The following is a 19,835-nucleotide window of genomic DNA, read 5'->3' on the forward strand; positions in this document are numbered from 1 at the left end:
AAAGGGTAAGTAGTGCATCGCCTTCACTAGAACCTTCTTCTGTTTAGCATTTGTCATTTCTTTGTAACGAGCTTGGTTACAAAATTTGTAATTTTCTAAAGTTGCATCATCCTTAAAGAATAACATGCAACTTTTCTCACAATAATCAATCTTTTCCGATAAAAGACCCAACTTTGTGTAACAACCCAACCAATCGTTTTGAGCATTTGCAATTTGATCGATGGTTTGAGAGTATGAGTAGCTCTGTATGATGTATTATAACTTGTGTAAATTATAGGTTTCTGTTTTCAGGTGTTTAGAAATTAGTTTGGAAGAATAAATTTTGTGTTTGAAGCTTTAAATTGGAAGAGTTGACCAAGTTTGACTTTTGAGTATTTGACCTCGGATCGAAGTTTTGATAGTTATGTTAGGTCCAGATGGTAATTTTAGACTTGGACATATGCCCGCATTTACATTTGGATATTTCTAGAAGGTTTTGGAACTATTTGGCAAAAGTTGGAAATTTGAAGGTTTGGAATATTCATAAGTTTGACCGGGAGTTGACTTTGACAATATCAGGTGCGGATTAAAGTTCTGGGAATTGGAATAGCTTCGTTATGTCATTTGGGACTTCTGTGCAAAATTTGAGGTCATTCCGAGTTGATTTAATATAGTTCGGCACAAGTTTTGAAAGTTGAAAGTTCAAAATTTTATTAAGTTTTATTTGAGGTGCGATTCATGGTTTTGATATTTTTATGCGTGATTGGAGGCCTCGAGTAAGTTTGTGTTATAATTTAAGACTTGTTAGTATGTTCGGACAGGGTCCCGAGGGGCTCGGGTTAGTTTCAGATAGCTTTGGGTTGTGTTACGCTCGTTTTTTATGTTTTGACGTCAATTTTTCAAGCATAAATGGTAACACGTTAATCAAATTGACTCAAATTTCTGTTTTTATTGCAGCATTAGATATGTATCATAATTACAGAGCCATAGCAAAAAGAATCGTAGAATTTGGACGTCGTATGAGGGAGTTATGCTCATTTTAATGTCGGGGTAGAGATCTGGTGTTGGTGCTAATTATTTTCAATCATTGTGTTTAAGTTTAATTCTTTGAATAAAATTTTACACATTAATATGTTAATTTTTATTTAATCTTGGATGTATGAGACCAAATTTATCATATCTAGGTAGGGTCATTTCACCCTATTGTACTCCGTGTATGTAATTAGACTATGTGTATATGCTTTTTTTTGGCGATTCTATATATGAAAAGTACTGATAACAACAAGATGGAAAGTTCTGATATGATCTTGTCCTCATAATTTAGCAGGAACTAGATATCAAATATAGATAACATTTCGGCTGTTGATCCTATCTGAACTTACTTTTTCTTGCAACCAAGATTTTTAATCCTCTTGCATTATCGAGCACTTTCTCTTCCTCACGATAACATCACGGTTTGGAAGATGTTTAAACATTAAAGATGCTGAAGGATTTGCAAATGATGTTATTATATATTGATATTGATCATCTTTAAATACATTAGGAGGGGCAGCATGTTGGGAAATAACAAGCACAAGCAATGTGCACGACGAGGTGGAAGCAGAATAATATCCAAATCAAACTTTCCCAATCTACTTGAGCCAAGAGAAGATAATGAATTGGCATAAATGGTAATACGGGCAGAAACTATACTACAAGCAAACAAAATTAACAAGGCAAAATTAATCAAGATACGAGACACCAAATTTAGGTGGAAAATCCCTTCAACATTAAGAGCTAAAAAACCACGAGATCAAAGGCCCTCAAAGCTCTACTAAATCAATCAATAAGAGTTACAAAAGTCCTCTAAATTGTCCACAAAGCAAGTGTTAAACTAAGAGCAACAATACATAAAAGATAGCACCAAAACAATTGCAGAAAGAAGAAAAATCACTCCAAAACGAGCTACTATTTACGCCTCCAAAATCAAAGTTATAAGCCTACAAATCCACACTTCACCATTGAAATCCAAGAACCAGATGTTGAGAACTTGCAGTTCAAATTTGAGTACGATCCAACGGTTAACGAGTCGGAAAACGCTAATGAAGCGGACTGCCTGAGCAGAAATTTTCTAGAGTAAAAGAACACACTTTTCTCGCTCACAAGGCTTCAAAAACGACTGCACCCTTATGTTTTCTCTCTTGTTATGTTTCTAACCTAAAATAAGTCATATTTATGTCTTGATATTAGTGAGCTACAGGTCAAAGTGGGCTAGGTCCAAAAGGTTTTTTATTATCCATATAGGAAGGGAAAAATCCCAAAACATCCAACAATTCTCCCCATCCCGACTATGTGGAGGAGACCGCCATCCCGGCAATCATGCAACACTCTTCAAACTTCCCTCTTGGAAGAGCACTAGTCAACATATCTGAACCATTATCATCGGTGTGAATCTTCTCAAGTTCAAGCAACTTAGAATCCAACACATCTCTAATCCAATGATATCTCACATCAATATTTTTAGATTTATCATGAAATATAGAGTTCTTGCCAAGATGAACAACACTTTGGCTGTAGCAATAAAGTACATACCTCTCTTGACCAAAGCCAAGTTCGTCTAAAAATCTCTTCATCCAGAGCACCTATTTACAAGATTCAACGGTAGTAATAAGCTTAGCTTCTGTAGTAGATAGAGCAACACATTTTTGTAACCTAGATTGCCAAGACACAACTCTCCTTCAAAGGTAACCTAGTAGCCTGATGTTGACTTGCGAGTATCAATATCACCTGCCATATCTGAATCAGGTTAACCACAAAGAATAGATTTCCCTGTCCCAAAATACAAACTCATACTAGAAGTGCTACAAATATATCTCATTATCCACTTCACTGCATTCCAATACTCTCTTCCTGGATTGGAAAGAAAACAGCTAACAATACCAACTACATGAGCAATATCCGGTCTTATATAAATCATTGCATATATCAAACTGCCAACAACTGAAGTATAAGGAACTTTCTTCATATTTTCCTTCTCATTATCACAAGAAGGACACTGTTTCATGCTCAATTTGAAGTGCATAGCTAAAGGTGTACTTACAACCTTAACTTTATTCATGTTGAACTTGTGAAGTACTTTCTGAATGTACTTCTCTTATAATAACCACAACTTATTGGCCTCTCTGTCACGGACAATTTGCATGCCAAGAATCTATCTTACTGGTCCTAAGTCTTTCGTAGCAAAAGACTTGTGCAACTCTTGCCTAAACTTCTGAATCTTGCAAGCATTATGACAAACAACAAGCATGTCATGAGCATAAAGTAATAAGATAATAAAGTCATCATCAGAGAAATTTTGCACAAAAACACAATAGTCTGAAGAAGTCTTCTTGAAGCCCTGCTGACTCATAAAAGAACCAAACTTCATGTACCACTACCTGGGAGCTTGTTTCAAGCCATACAAGCTCTTCTTCAACTTGCAAACAAAATTCTCTTTTCCCTTAACTTCAAAACCTTATAGATGGTCCATATAAATTTCTTTATCTAAGTCACCATGGAGAAAAGCAGTTTTAATATCTATTTGCTCAACCTCTAAATCTAAACTTGCAGCCAAGCCCAGAACAACCCGAATGGATGACATCTTTACAATTGGAGAAAAGATTTCATCAAAGTCAACTCCCTTTTTTTTTTATTAAAGCCCTCTATAACCAATCTAGCCTTGTTCCATGGAACTGGATTACCATCTTCATGTCTGAAAATCCACTTGTTTTTCAAAGCTTTTATGTCTTTAGGTAGCTTAACCAAATCAAAGGTATACTTATCATGAAAGAATTTCATCTCATCCTTCACAACATCAAACCACTTTTAGTTTTATTTACTATCCATGACCTCTTCACAACTTTCAGGTTTCCCCTATTAGTCAAGAGTACATATTCAGTAGGAGGATAACGAGATGAAGATACTTTCTCTCTAGTAGTTCTTCTAAGAGAACTCTCAGGAGCGTCAATAGTAGTTGGTTGCTGGTCAACCACATCATCTTGCACTGGAGCATCAACAACAACTTGTTGGTCATTCTTAACATGATCAACATATTCATTATCTACTTGATTATCATCAGTTTGAAGATTTTCTACAGCTGGAATAGTCACAGGAACTAAATCAACATCAACTACGCACTCACTGCTTTAAGAATCAACCTTCTCGGCTTTTTCAACATCCTCAATTGTCTGGTCTTCAAAGAACATAACATCATGGCTTCTAACAAGTTTTTTTTCAACTGGATCATGGAAACGATAGCCAAATTCATCTTAACCATAATCAATGAAGATACACTGCCTAGTTTTAACATCCAGCTTTGACCTATCATCCTTAGGAACATGCACAAAGGCTTTACACCCGAAGACTCTCAAGTGATCATAAGAAATATTCTTACCAAACAAAACTCTATAAGGGACATCACCATCGAAAGCAACAGTAGGAGATAAATTGATTATATAAGCAGCACTATTAAGTACTTCTGCCCAAAATGAATCTGGCAACTTAGTATCTGAAAGCAGACATCTAACCCTCTCAACTAGAGTTATGTTCATTCTCTCTACTACAAATGCCAAATACATCAACCTCACCATCATCGCCCATTTTCAACTTTCCAAAGTTACCTGAAGTATAAAAAGAGAAGTATTATTTCTTTAGCATGACATGAGAAGTGGAGCCTGAATCCATAAACCAGCTAGCCTCATCATGAACAAAATTAATGGTATCTTTGTTGTGGACAAAAAGAAGATCATCATCAACAACAATAGCAACACAATTTTTATTGTCGCCATCTTTCTTTTGTTGTCTCATTTCTCTCTTAAGCTTGAAATAGAACTTCTTGATGTGCCCCTTCTTGTTACAATGATCACATATAACATTCTTGTACCTGGACCACGACTTGCTTCTACTTTTGCCTCTATCATTCTGACCTTTGAAGTTACTTCTCCCCATGTCTTCATTAACCAAAATATCGGAGTATGAAGCTGAATAAGATGAAGCTTGAGATCTTCTCCTTATCTCTTCATTTAAGACACCTCTCTTAGCATATTCCATAGTTACAACACCATTGGGAGCGGAATTAGTCAAAGAAAGCCGAAGAGTTTTTGAAGAGTCAAGCAAAGAACACACTTTTCTCTCTCACAACGCTTCAAAAACGGTTGCACCATTATGTTTTCTCTCTTGTTATATTTCTAAACTAAAATAGTTCATACTTATATGTCTTGATATTAGTGGGCTATAGGTAAAAGGGGGTTAGGTCCAAAAGATTTTTTATTTATGCACATAGGAAGGGAAAAAGCCCCAAAACCCCAACACAGGACAGGACTGCTCAATAATATAAAGGAAATTAAATCAAAAGAATTTGAATATTACAGAAAATTAGGGATTACAACAAGATATGGAAGATTGCAAAATCAGAGGAAATAAAGGAAGAGATCATAGAGATTGTCGTTCCTTTTTATGCCCCTGCAAGATACATGGTGGTTCAACATCTATCTTGGATCTATGAGAAAGGAAAGTGGCAGCAAGTACAATCTTTGTAAGAGTGTAAGCTAGCATGAAGCAGACAGAACATAATAGACAATGAGAAACTTAGCCTGAATTCGTTCCCGAACGAAATGATATTCCAAAGCAAGATGCTTCATACGTGTGTGGAATGCTGGTTTTGGCAGAGGAAAGTTGCAGCAAGGTTGTCACAACAGATGGTTGGAATGTTTAAGATGGAGAAGTTCTTTCAGAAGATTGATAATCCACATGGTTTCAGCAGCAGCATTGGCAATGGCTTTTTACTCGGCTTCAGTGGAAAAGCGAGCCACTATGCGTTGCTTCTTAGACATCCAGCTGATAGGATAACCACCAAGCAAGGTAACATAAGCACTCGTAGAACATTGTTCATCAGGATTCTCACTCCAATCAGAATCTGAATAAGTGATCAAACTCAACAGTGCAACTGGACGGATGAGTAAGCAAAGGTGATTGGTAGCTTTTAGATAACGTAACACTCTTTCTGCAGCCTTCCAGTGTTGATGGGACGGTTTGTGCATGAATTGAGATAAGCGGTTGACAACAAAGGCAATTTTGGGTACATTTTACAATCTGTAGGCGAAGATCCATCATATAATGTCAAAATGGTCGAGCAAACAAGGGGTGTACGGACTCCTTTGGCCTTCATCATGTTGAAACACTAGAGAAGAACAATGATATATTTTTTCAGAGAGGTACAGACCTGTGTATTGGCTACGAACTTCAACACCGAGAAAATATGTCTAAGGAGATAAGTCCTTGAGAGAAAAATGACGAGCCAGTGCAGCATTAACATGAAAAACCATAGATTGTGAAGATCTTGTGAGTATGATATCATCCATATATAGGAGAAGAAAGACAACAGAGTCTGTGCCATGGAAAATGAACAAAGAAGGATTTGATTGTGAGCATACAAACCCAATAGCAACAATAAAGTTCTTGAACTTTGTATACCATGCACGAGGAACTTGGCGAAGTCCATAAATTGCTTTACGAAGTTTGCACACATAATCATGATGGCTTTTGTCAATGAACCTAGGCGGTTGATTCATATAAACCTCTTTAGCTAAAATTCTTTGAAGAAAAGCATTATTAACATCAAGCTGATAGAGAGGCTATTTGAAGTGGACAACAAACGTCAACATTATTAGACGAATGTTAGTTGGCTTGACCATCGGGCTTGAAGTAGAAGTAAAGTCAACACTTGGTTGTTGATGAAAACCCTTGGCCGCCAATCTTCCTTTATATCTTCATAGCATCTTGTTTGTATTTAATTCCCAAAACCCTCTTTCGACCGATTACGTTCTGATCATGTGATTTAGGAATTAAAGTTCAAGTTTTTATTTCTAACAATAGTAGCAATCTCTTCACACATGACACTAGCCAAGTAGCATGTTGAACTGCTTGTTATGGGTTCGTGGAACCACTGATGTGTCTTTAGAAATCACTAAAGCAGAGTAATCTTTAGGCTTTTTGGGTTAAAAAATATTATGCTGAGAGCGAGTAACAACACGAGCAGGTGGCTAAGAGGAAGTAGAACTTACATGTTGCAAAGTGTTGGGAAACGTGTCATACTAATAGAAGGGAAAAAATATTTGAAAGAGAAAAGCAATAAATTGCACAAGACAAGACAAGACAAGATTTACGTAGTTCGTCAATTTTGCTTACTCCACGGTCACACAAAGAATAGCTCTTTATTAATTGAAGAGAGAAAGAAGAAGTTAAGGGATGATTGCAAAAGAAAATGCTACCCCTTTTATAGGCATTTGAATGCCCTGCCGAGGTAAGTGCTTACATCATAGGAATGCCGATGTAAATACTTACATCATACGAATGTCGATGTAAGCGCATACATCATAAGAATGTCGATGTAAGCGCTTACATCATAAGTTCCTCTCTTTTTGATTTTTCTTTCTTTTGTTTTGTCCACTTTTCTTTCTTTCAAACCTATGTTACATCAAGAAAGAAATTAAAATAAATATTTGCTATTCTCTGGTGGTGCCTTCACCCTATCCATCTTGAAGGCTAACTGAGGCAATGCACAGCCTTAGTTTGTCAATACCGACAACTTTGGTCAACATGTCTGACGGGTTCTTTGATCCTGGTATCTTCTGCAGGGAAACAGTTTCTTTACTTATCAACTCTCGGATATGATGATACCTCAACTGGATATGCTTTGATCTTGCATGAAATACTAGATTTTTGGCAAGATGAATTGCACTCTGACTATCGCTGAAAAGCTCATAATTGTCCTGCTCTTTACCTAGATCTTTAAGAAAATTCTTGAGCCAAATCATCTCTTTTCCAGCTTCTGACATTGCCATGTACTCTGCTTCAGTGGTAGATAGAGCAACACTTTTCTGAAGTCTAGACATCCATCTAACAGCAGTACCACCCAAGGTGAACACGTAGCCTGTGGTACTTTTTCGACTGTTCAGATCGCCGCCTAAATTTGCATCAGCAAAACTTTGTAAGATAATATTGCTCCTTTTAAAACAAAGTGCTATACCTGAGGTGCCTTTGAGATATCGCAATATCCATTTTACACCTTCTCAATGCTCCTTTCCTGGATTTGACATGTATATACTGACAACTCCAACTGCATAGGCTATATCAGGTCTAGTGCAAATCATAGCATACATCAAACTTCCTACTGCTGAAGCATATGGAACTTTGGACATGTACTTCCTTTCTTCATCTGTCTTAGGTGATTGGTCCTTCGACAGATTAAGATGGTTTCCGAGTGGAGTGCTTCTGGTCTTTACATCATGAAGACTGAAACTGCTTAGTACCTTCTGTATGTATTTTTCTTGAGACAATTTTAAGGTTCCTTCAGACATGTTTCTGCTAATCCTCATCCCAAGCATTTGCTTAGCTGGTCCTAAGTCTTTCATTTCAAACTCCTCCGCCAGTCGCTACTTAACCCTGTTGATCTCATTTATGCTAAATCCTGCAATTTGCATATCATCAACGTACAACAGTAAAATAATATAGGTTTTATCAAGATTTTTGATATAACAACAATGGTCCATCTCACATCGTGTGAAACCATTATTATGCATGAATCTATCAAATTTCTTGTACCATTGTCGGGGTGCTTGTTTCAAACCATACAAACTCTTCTGCAACTTACACACAAGGTTTTCTTTACCAGAAACTTGAAAACCTTCAGGTTGCTTCATGTAGATGTCTTTTTCAAGGTCACCATGCAAGAAAGCAGTTTTAACATCTAGCTACTCCAAATGCAAAGTTTCTGCAGCTGCGATACTTAGCACCAACCTGATAGTAGTTAATTTGACTACATGAGAGAAGATCTCGGTGTAGTCAATCCCCTCTTTCTGCTGAAAGCCTTTTACTACTAATCGTGCTTTGTATCTCTTCTTACCATCATGCTCTTCCTTGACCATGTACACCCACTTGTTTTGCAATGCCTTATTTCCTTTTGGTAACTCTATAAGTATCCATGTTTTATTCTTTTGAAGTGAATTCATCTCTTCTTTCATGGCTAGCTTCCACTTATTAGAGCTTATCACCTGCATTGCTTCAACAAAATGCTCTGGTTCCCCAGCATCAGTCAGAAGTAAATAGTGGAGAGAGAGAGAGTTAACCTATCTGGATCATTCGTGACTATTTTATATCTCCTTAATGTAGGTTCAGGATTAACCGATCCCGAATTTGATTCAAGTCCCGACTCCAGATCTGGTTCTCCATCTGATTCTATCTCTTGTTCTGGTTCTGATTCTGATCTAGATTCGGCTTCTGGTTCGACATCTTCAATTTCAGATCCCGTTGTAGGCTCTCTAGCCACTTCATTTTCTGAGATTTCTTCTAACTCAACTGTTTCAGATGTCTGTCTGCTGGTTCTGGTTGGTTCTACTTCAAGATTGTCTTTGTACATCACATTTTCATTGAATGTGACATTCCTGTGTCTTAGGATCTTTCTATTCTAATCATCCCAAAATCTATAACCAAAATTATCATCACCATAGCCAATAAAGAAACATTTCTTGGCTTTAGGATCAAGCTTATCTCTATCATTAGAGTTTACATGCACATAAGCAACACAACCAAAAATTTTCAGAGGTGAGAGAGTTACCTCCTTTCCAGTCCATACCTCCTCAGGAATTTCAAAATCTAGCGGTACAGAGGGTCCCTTGTTTATGAGGTAAGCTGCCGTGTTAACAGCCTCAGTCCAAAAATACTTCGGCAATCCAGAATGTATTCTCATACTTCTGGCTCGTTCATTCAGGGTTTTGTTCATCCTCTCAGTAATGTCATTTTGTTCAGGTGTTCCAGAAACTGTCTTGATCCTGCTCATCCCATTCTTAGAGCAGAATGCTTTAAACTCTTGACTATCATACTCTCCTTTATTGTCAGACTTCAGACATTTTAACTTTAGACTTCTCTGATTTTCAACTTCAGCTTTGCATCTTTTAAAGATAACAAACACATCAGATTTATTTTTCAGAAAATAAACCCATACCTTTCTTGTGGAATCATCAATGAAGGTGACATAATAGCGTGAGCCTCCCAGAGAAGTTACAGGAGCTGGTCCCCACACATCTGTATGCACTAGTTCTAGCTTCTCTTTCTTTGGCGTCCTTCCCACCTTTGAAAAACTAACTCTCTTTTGTTTCCCGTAAATGCAATCTTCGCACAAACCTAATTCAATATGCTTTAGGTTTGTTAACTCTTCTTTGGATGCCAACAACTTCATTCCCTTCTCACTCATATGCCCGAGCCTCCGGTGCCATAATGTTGTATCACGACCATGATCAACTGTTGTTATAGTATCTCTCTGTATTGCAGTTGCATACAGTGTTCCCTTCTTGAAGCCCCGTGCCACAACCAAATTTACTTTGGTTATCTTCCACGATCTATTACTGAATGTTGTTGTATATCCTTCACTGTCAATCTGACCCATAGATATCAGTTTTTTCTTAAGGCCAGGAACATATCGGACATTTTACAATTTCCATAGCGTGCATTGTGAAGTATTTATATGAACTTCACCTTTCCCAACAATGTCCAAAGGTTCGTCGTCTGCTAGATAAACTTTCCCAAATTTTCCAGTAATATAATTATGCAATAATTCTTTGCATGATGTAGAGTGAAAGGATGCACCTGAGTCGAGAATCAAAGATTCGACTGGACTGTCTGCACAATAAATTAGTGCATCACCGACTTGTTTAGCAATTGCATTTGCTGAATTATCATCCTTGTATTGATCGTTCTTCTTCTTCTTTGGCTCTCTACACAGACTTCTATAGTGACCCTTTTCATCGCAATTCTAACACATAATGTCTGTTGCAATTTTTGAATTGCCCTCTTCTCCTTGACTTTGATCTGCCACGACCATGACTTTGTCCTCTTTGGTTGTTTCTCCCCCTGCTTTCGATATTCAAAGCAGATCCTGGGGAATCACTTGATTCTTTCCGGCAAATATCTTCGCTTAGAACCAAGTCTCTAATATCATCCAATTTGAGTTTGGTACTTTCCGATGAACTGCTAACTGCAGTTACTGTTGCAGACCAACTCTCCGGTAGAGATGATAATATAATCAATGCCCTGACTTCGTCATCGAATGTTATATTGACAGAACTCAACTGAGTTAATATTGCATTAAACTCATTAATATGTTTCGTGACAGATCCACCTTCTGTCATCTTTAAGTTGAATAATCGACGCATCAAATAGACTTTATTTTAAGCAGATGGCTTCTCGTACATATTTGATAACGCCTTCATCAGGCCTGCAATGGTCTTCTCGTTAATGATGTTAAACGCCACATTTCGTGTTAGCGTCAAACGAATCACACCAAGAGCTTGGCGATCTAAAAGATCCTAATCCGCTTTGGCCATATTCTCTGGTTTTACCTCGGTTAGAGGTAAGTGTAATTTTTTTTTGTACAAATAGTCCTCTATTTGCATTTTGCAGAATCCAAAATCTTTGCCATTGAACTTGTCAATCTTAACCTTACTTTCTTTCGATGCCATTTTTCACAAAAATAATTTATGTGAATAGTATCTGTGAATAGTACGATGATCAATAATGTCGCACTATTCTTGAGAATAGTACCTGCACCGATATCGTACTTTTCTACCAGAATTACATTGTCTGTGCTCTGATACCAGTTATTGAAAAACGTGTAAGGCTAATAGAAGGAAAAAAATATTTGAAAGAGAAAAGCAATAAATTACACAAGACAAGACAAGATTTACATGGTTCGGCAATTTTGCTTACTCCACGGTCACACAAAGAATAGCTCTTTATTAATTGAAGAGAGAAAGAAGAAGTTAAGGGATGATTTGCAAATGAAAATGCATACCCCTTTTATAGGCATTTGAATGCCCTGCCGAGGTAAGCGCTTACATCATAGGAATGCCGATATAAGCGCTTACATCATACGAATGCCGATGTAAGCGCATACATCATAAGAATATCGATGTAAGCACTTACATCATAAGTTTATATCTTTTTGATTTTTCTTTCTTTTGTTTTGTCCACTTTTCTTTCTTTCATATACAACAACAGGTTTGCTACTATCACAAAGGAGAGAAGGAGCATTGTCAGTAAAGGCAAGAATGGCCGCGGAGGACGAGGGACTTGTCTCTTCATTGTGGTTACCAGAAGGAGATATGGATATTAGAGTTGGTTCCAATGGGGATGATGGTGGAATATTTTCTGTCAGTAGAACACGGGTTGGCGTAGGCACCGATGGAGTATCTGTTAGGGGCACGGGAGGAGCTACGAACGAAGGGTGATTGATTGTTGAGTAATCAAGCTAGGAACTTCCTCATTGTTTCCCTTTCCTCCCTTTCATTATATTAAATTTGGATATCTAAGGGAAATTATCAAACGGTTTCTCAGCAAATCATTAAAGAAAACGGCTTACAGATATTCTTGTGTAGATGCAAAACCTTTTTCAGGCTTTATATATCCTACTGGCCTGAGAAATGACAAGAGCCAGCTTATATGCTCCCTTTCACCTTCCCATTAGCAACAAATCCAGAATGAACACAGCAGCTCTCTCGGGACACAGTTATTAAACCCATATTTCAACTAATTTCCATTGGCTCGTATACATCAACATTTCCTCGTCAGTGGTTTTGCGCAGAGGCAGATCCAGGATTTGAACTTTATGGGTTCAGATTCGCGATTCTAAAATATCTCATCTAATTTAATAGGTTCAAAATTTATTACGTATATATATTTAATGATTTTTAGGGAGAAAATACAGGGTGTGAGCGAAAGTTATGGGTTTAGTTGAACCCATAGGTTCTACACCGGATACGCCTCTAGGTTTGCGCAACCCTTCTGACATCGGAAAAGCTCAAGAAATCAAAGCTGATCCTGTTTTTGAAAAATCGCAGCTTGAACTAATAAACACTTCAAACATGATGCCTTTATTTTAAACTAACACTTTGACAACTATTTCTATCCATTAAATGCAACCACACAGAATTTGCTCAATTTAAAGTAGAAATGCACAACCCAAAGATATAACGAGACACATTGAGAATTGGTGTCCATTCTCAAACAATACATTCAGGAAATTGTGAGATCAATCTATATTTTTCTTGGCCACTCCTATTTCTCAAGCATTTGAATCAAATCTCCGGTTCATATAATGCGACCTCAACAAGAATTTGGAAGAGATGCAAACAACAACAAGATCAAGATCAAGAACGCCATAAAGCGGGTCTAAATACATAAATGCACTAGTGACATGAAAAATCTTCCATTCATCAACTTAAACTTGGTCTTTGCTTCAAGGAAATCTTACATATATTATAGTAAGTGGAACTTTGAACTAAACTTAGAAAGGAATTTCTTATGAAATAATGGAACAGAGAATATCATTTCATTAAGAAAATACACAGCATGTATAACTGAAATACTTTCACCAGAAACCTAATCCAAACAGGCAATGGGTTCAACAATGTATAGAATACGAAACTGTACCAAAGAGAACCGACTAATCTATTGCCAGGACAGGTAGCAAATGTAAGATTTTCTTATGTTTTGGTGGCCCAATAAGTTTAAGGCCCATAATTAATATTTAATTAATAAGTAAATCTCATCCGTCCGATCGGTTACTTGATGGACGTACCACATTAAATGAGAACCTCTATAAATTTGGTTCTCTCCCCACCCATTAGGGTTACCGTATTTTATTTTTCTCTCTTCTATCACTAAAGTCGGCGGTAACGAAAACTAGGGCAAGAGGCGAGAAACCAATCTGAATTAATGCTTTCGCTTCACGATGATCGCTTACGATTCAGGTATGTTTTTTGTACGATTTTGTATAAGATTATCATGTTCAAGATCCTGGTATGCAATTAAGTTTATGTTTACACGTGGTATCATGAGCCTGAGATTTGAATTGGTAATCTTCGATAAAGAATGTAACGTTAAACACATATATGTAATATGTGTGCCACCTTATGGATTACTGTAGCCATGGAAGAAAATTAATATGCACAATTGTTTTCTGTTTGTGTTTTATGTCCGTTTTCGGACTTCACGTTCACTGTGCAATTAATAATACAACACTATACTAAGAATTAAAATACTAGTCTTTGTTGGTTTGGTGTTGAAGTGCCGAGATATATTTATTTATATCTTTACCCTTTTCAAATGTGATTCAGCATTGAATGAAGTTATATTGATTAAGATTACGAAAAATTCTAATGATTGTTACTACTTTTAAGCAATTTGGAGCCATGATATTTATAAATTAAATAAAAGGAGATTTGATGTTGAATCCCTAATATGCCTATTTGCCTAATGTTACTGCCGATGGCGTTGTCTGTTTGATCTCCTTGGGAGTTTCAGTGCCATCTAAGGATTAAATATTAGGTGTTTGATCTCCATTAGAGTTACAGTGCCATCTAAGGATTAAATATTAGGTATTTAATGTTATTAGCAGAAAGTGCTTAATTAATGTATATTTTGAAGTTATGTAGTTTGTTAGTCACTGAAGTGATCAAACTACATTGTTTAAAATATTCACATATATAAAATTTCCTGATTCTTATTTTATGTTTGCATTTATGTTTATATAGTTTGTTAGTCACCAAAGTGACCAAACTAATATGTTCATGAAAAATATGTATACATAAAATTAGTGGATAAATTAATTTTTACTATTGCTAGAACTTAAGGATTTACCCAAAGGTGAATCAATTATTCTATGATAGTGAATATGATGAGGTAAATTAATATTCTTAGTCAAATATATATTGTCTGTCCAAAGATGGCATATATATTTGGTTAAAAATATTTAATTACCTATTAAAGACTAAATGGCATTTAAATTATGATAGTGTGTCGTAGTATTTACCAAAAGGAGAATTGCGATATGCTTTAACTGTTTTGTTGAATCCATATTGATTTGTGAGCATGTATTATCTATTTTGCAGCTATTCCTTTCCATTCGCTTGCTTCGTCTGTTACTGTGTTCAACGGATTGAACTTCTCTGAATGGCGTGAACAAGTCCAGTTCCACTTAGGTGTGATGGATCTTGACTTGGCTCTGCTGAATGATAAGCCCGCTGCCATTACTGATTCGAGCAGTGCGGATGAGAAGTCTTTCCATAAAGCATGGGAACGCTCTAACAGGCTAAGCCTTATGTTTATGCGAATGAATATTGCCAACAACATTAAGAGTACTATTCCACAAACAGAAAGTGCCAGGGAATACTTGAAGTTTGTGGAAGAACATTTTTGTTCTGCAGATAAGTCTCTCGCTGGTACACTAATGGCTGAACTCACGACCATGAAGTTTGATGGGTCGCGTAATATGCAAAACCATATCATCGAGATGACTAACATTGCAGCAAGACTTCAGACCTTGGGGATGAAAGTGGATGATTCCTTCTTGGTTCAGTTTATTCTGAACTCGTTGCCTCTTGAGTATGGACCTTTTCAAATTAACTATAACACTATTAAGGATAAGTGGAATGTTAGTGAATTGTCCAGTATGCTTACTCAGGAGGAGTCAAGACTTAAGAAATAAGGGAGTCATTCAATTAACCTCATGGGTCAAGGAGCTGGTAAAGGACTTAAAGTGAAGCCCAACAAGTTCAAGAAGAAGAAAGCACCTGCTAAAGCTCCACAGGATGCTAAGAAGGAACATAAGGCAGATACGTGTCGTTTCTGTAATAAGGAAGGACACTATCAGAAAGATTGCCTAAAATGTAAAGCTTGGTTCGAAAAGAAAGGTACAATTAATGCTTTTATATGTTTCGAATCAAATTTAATAGAAGTTCCTAATAATACATGGTGGCTTGATTCTGGTGCAACTGCTCATGTATCTACTACGTTGCAGGGATTCCTTATGATCCAAACTACAAATCCAAATAGGGATTTCTTGTTCATGGAAAATCGTATGAAGGCTCCAATTGAAGGCATAGAGATTTATCGTTTGATCATGAAGACTGGACGTCACCTTGATCTATTACAGACTCTTTATGTACCTTCAGTTTCTAGGAATTTGATTTCTCTTTCAAGACTTGATATTTCTGGATTTGATTTAAAGTTTGGAAATGGATATTTTAATTTATATAAGAATGCTATTTTTTATGGTTCTGGTTTTCTTAGTGATGGCTTATATAAATTGAAACTTGATATTGTTTTTTTGAATCCCTTCTTAATGTTGGAATTAAACGTAGTTCACTAGATGAAAGTTCTGCTTACTTGTGGCATAGACGTTTGGGTCATATATCCAAAGAAAGGTTAGAAAGATTAGTAAAGAATGAGAATCTTCCGAATCTAAATTTTACTGATCTTACTATATGTTTGGATTGTATTAAGGGGAAAGCAAACCAAGCATAGTAAGAAAGGTGCCAGAAGAAGCACCCAACTTCTTGAAATTATACACACTGATATTTGTGGACCCTTCGATGTTCCATCTTTTGGTGGAGAGAAATATTTTATCACTTTTATCGATAATTTTTCATGTTATGGATATATCTATTTGCTGAAAGAAAAATCTCAAGCAACAGATGCTCTCAAGGTGTTTTCTAATGAGGTTGAAATGTAATTAGATAAAAAGGTAAAAATTATTAGGTCATATAGAGGTGGTGAATATTATGGAAAATATAATGAATCAGGACAATGTCCAGGTCCATTTGCAAAGTTCCTCGAGGAACATGTCATATGTGCACAGTATACTATGCTAGGAATACCTCAACAAAATGGTGTTGCAGAAAGGCGTAATCGAACACGTATAGATATGGTTAGGAGCATGATAAGTAATTACTCATTACCCGAATCATTGTGGATGTATGCTCTTAAAACCGTTGTATATTTATTAAATAGGGTTTCTAGTAAGGCAGTTTCAAAGACCCCTTTTGAACTGTGAACAGGAAGGAAACCTAGTTTAAGGCACCTGCATGTTTGGGATTGCCTAGCGGAAGCTAGAGTTTATAATCCACAAGAAAAGAAATTAGATTCTCGAACACTAAGTGGTTACTTTCTTGGTTATCCAGAGAAATCTAAAGGGTATGTGTTTTACTATCTAAACCATAGTTCGAGAATTGTTGAAACCAGTAATGCAAGATTCATTTAGAATAGTGAAGTTAGTGGGAGTGTTGAAAAGCAAAGTATGGAAATAAAAGAGGTGAGGGTCAATATTCTATTACCCACGAATTTTTCTACTTCCACACAAATACCAAATATTGTTCCAATTGTTGAAGAACACTTTGACAACACCGAGCAACATTTGGATGAAACACTTCATGAAGAAACTGACTCACAAATATCTGACACAAATGAACCACAAGAAATGCCATTAAGAAAATCTCAAAGAGTTCAAAAATTTTGGATGATTATGTGGTTTATTTGCAAGAGTCAGATTTTGACATTAGTCTTAATAAGGATCCGGTTTTATTTTCACAAGCCATAGAAAGTAATGAGTTTGACAAATGGATTGATGCCATGAATGAAGAGCTAAAATCCATGAAATACAATAAAGTCTGGGATCTCGTTGAATTACCAGAAAGTTCTAAAAGAATCGGGTGTAGATGGGTCTTTAAGACCAAACGCGATTCAAATGGCAATATTGAACGATACAAAGCCAAACTTATTGCCAAGGGTTATACTCAGAAAGAAGGCATTGATTATAAAAGAGACCTTTTCACTTGTCTCAAAGAAAGACTCGTTAAGAATTATTATGGCTTTGGTGGCTCATTATAATTTAGAGTTACACTAAATGGATGTGAAAACTGTCTTTCTTAATGGAGACCTTGAGGAGGAAGTTTATATGGACCAACCAGAGGGTTTCGAAACTAAAGGAAATGGTCAAATGGTGTGTAAACTGAAGAAGGCAATATATGGACTTAAACAAGCCTCACGATAATGGTATATAAAGTTTAATGATACCATAACATCTTTTGGATTTGTAGAAAATACCGTTGATCGGTGTATATACCAAAAGATCAGTGGGAGCAAGTTTATATTTTTAGTCCTATATGTTGATGATATTCTACTTGCTGCTAATGATTTAGGCATATTGCGTGAGACTAAAGATTTTCTCTCTAAGAATTTTGAAATGAAAGATATGGGTGAGGCATCCTATGTGATTGGAATAGAAATAATCTGAGATAAATCCCATGGATTATTGGGATTGTCTTAGAAAGGCTATATCGAAAGAATTCTGGAGAGATTTAATATGAACAATTGTTCAGCAAGAATTGTTCCAATTCAAAAAGGGGACAAATTTAGTCTCATGCAATGCCCTAAGAATGATGTAGAACGAAAGGAAATGAAATCAATTCCTTACTCTTCAATTGTTGGTAGTCTGATGTATGCTCAGACTTGCACAAGACCGGATATTAGTATTGCGGTCGGAATGCTAGCAAGATATCAGAGTAACCCAGGAATTGATCACTGGAAAGCTACAAAGAAAGTTTTGAGGTACCTGAAAGGAACGAAGTATTACATGCTCATGTATAGGAGATCCAAGCATTTGGAAGTTGTTGGATACTCGGATTCAGATTTCGCTGGATGTATTAACACTAGAAAATCCATGTTTGGTTATTTGTTCCAATTAGCTGAAGGAGAAATATCGTGGAAGAGTTCCAAACAGTCCGTCATTGCTACATCCACGATGGAAGCAGAATTTGTGGCATGTTTTGAAGCCAAAATTCACACATTATGGCTGCGAAACTTTATTTTAGGACTTGGGGTTGTCGACACCATTACCAAGCTGCTGAAACTTTATTGTGATAATTCTGCAGCAGTATTCTTCTCCAAGAATGATAAGTACTCCAAAGGTTCCAAGCATATGGAATTAAAGTATTTTACCGTCAAGGAGGAAGTTCAGAAACAAAGAGTGTCACTTGAGCATATTAGAACTGATCTCATGATTGTAGATCCGTTAACGAAAGATTTACAACCAAAGACATTTAAGGAACATGTACATAGAATGGGTCTTGGCTGTATTTATGATTGATGTATTTATGATTTTTGACACTTTGAGCTCATTTACGTGTTTCTGATATACATCAATAATTTCCTATTTCTCATAATGGTGTACATATTATTGTTTTGAGATGTTGCAGGATAAGTTTCAATGAGACACTATTGTGGTCCATAATATTTTATAGCTTATGAACCTGATACGATAAATTACTAATGTTGTAGTATATGGGAGGGAGTATGTAGACAAATTATATATAACCGCCATAACTCACATTTACTAATTTATCGTATAATGGTATTTATGGTGGACATTATAGAAGAGATTTGTTTATGCGCAACTAATATTCCTATATTAAATATTAATATTATGTGATTATTGGGCCAAGTGGGAGAATGTAAGATTTTCTTATGTTTTGGTGGCCCAATAGGTTTAAGGCCTATAATTAATATTTAATTAATGAGTAAATCTCATATGTCCGATCGGTTACTTGATGGACATACTGAATTAAATGAGAACCTCTATAAATTGGTCCTCTCCCCACCCATTAGGGTTACCGTATTTTATTTTTCTCTCTTCCATCACTAAAGTCGGCGGTAACGAAAGCTAGGGCAAGGGGCGAGAAACCAATCTGAATTAACGCTTCCAATTCACGATGAAGGCTTATGATTCAGGTGTGTTTTTTGTATGATTTTTTATAAGATTATCATGTTCAAGATCCTGGTATGCAATTAAGTTTATGTTTATAGCAAATACCTGGTGGAATAGTCGAGATGGGTGTAAGCTAGCCCGAACACCACCTTTTATCAGAAAAAGAAAGAAAAAAATTGATTAATCTATTCTTCCCTGAGCAAGCCATGGCTATGAGATAACATGCATACAAATATCATTATGT

The 19,835-nt window shown here is 36.3% G+C and overlaps 1 protein-coding gene across 1 annotated transcript; it reads left to right on the forward strand.

The window, feature by feature from the left end:
* The first annotated feature begins 13,780 nt into the window (after nt 1–13,780).
* On the forward strand, nt 13,781–15,535 carry LOC142163969 (uncharacterized). Its single transcript, XM_075221125.1, has 2 exons — nt 13,781–13,799; nt 14,940–15,535. The coding sequence occupies exons 1-2, from the start codon at nt 13,781–13,783 to the stop codon at nt 15,533–15,535; spliced, it is 615 nt and encodes a 204-aa protein (XP_075077226.1).
* Nucleotides 15,536–19,835: the final 4,300 nt, after the last annotated feature.

This window comes from Nicotiana tabacum, chromosome 9, assembly GCF_000715075.1.
Source record: "Nicotiana tabacum cultivar K326 chromosome 9, ASM71507v2, whole genome shotgun sequence".
Lineage (NCBI taxonomy): Eukaryota > Viridiplantae > Streptophyta > Magnoliopsida > Solanales > Solanaceae > Nicotiana > Nicotiana tabacum.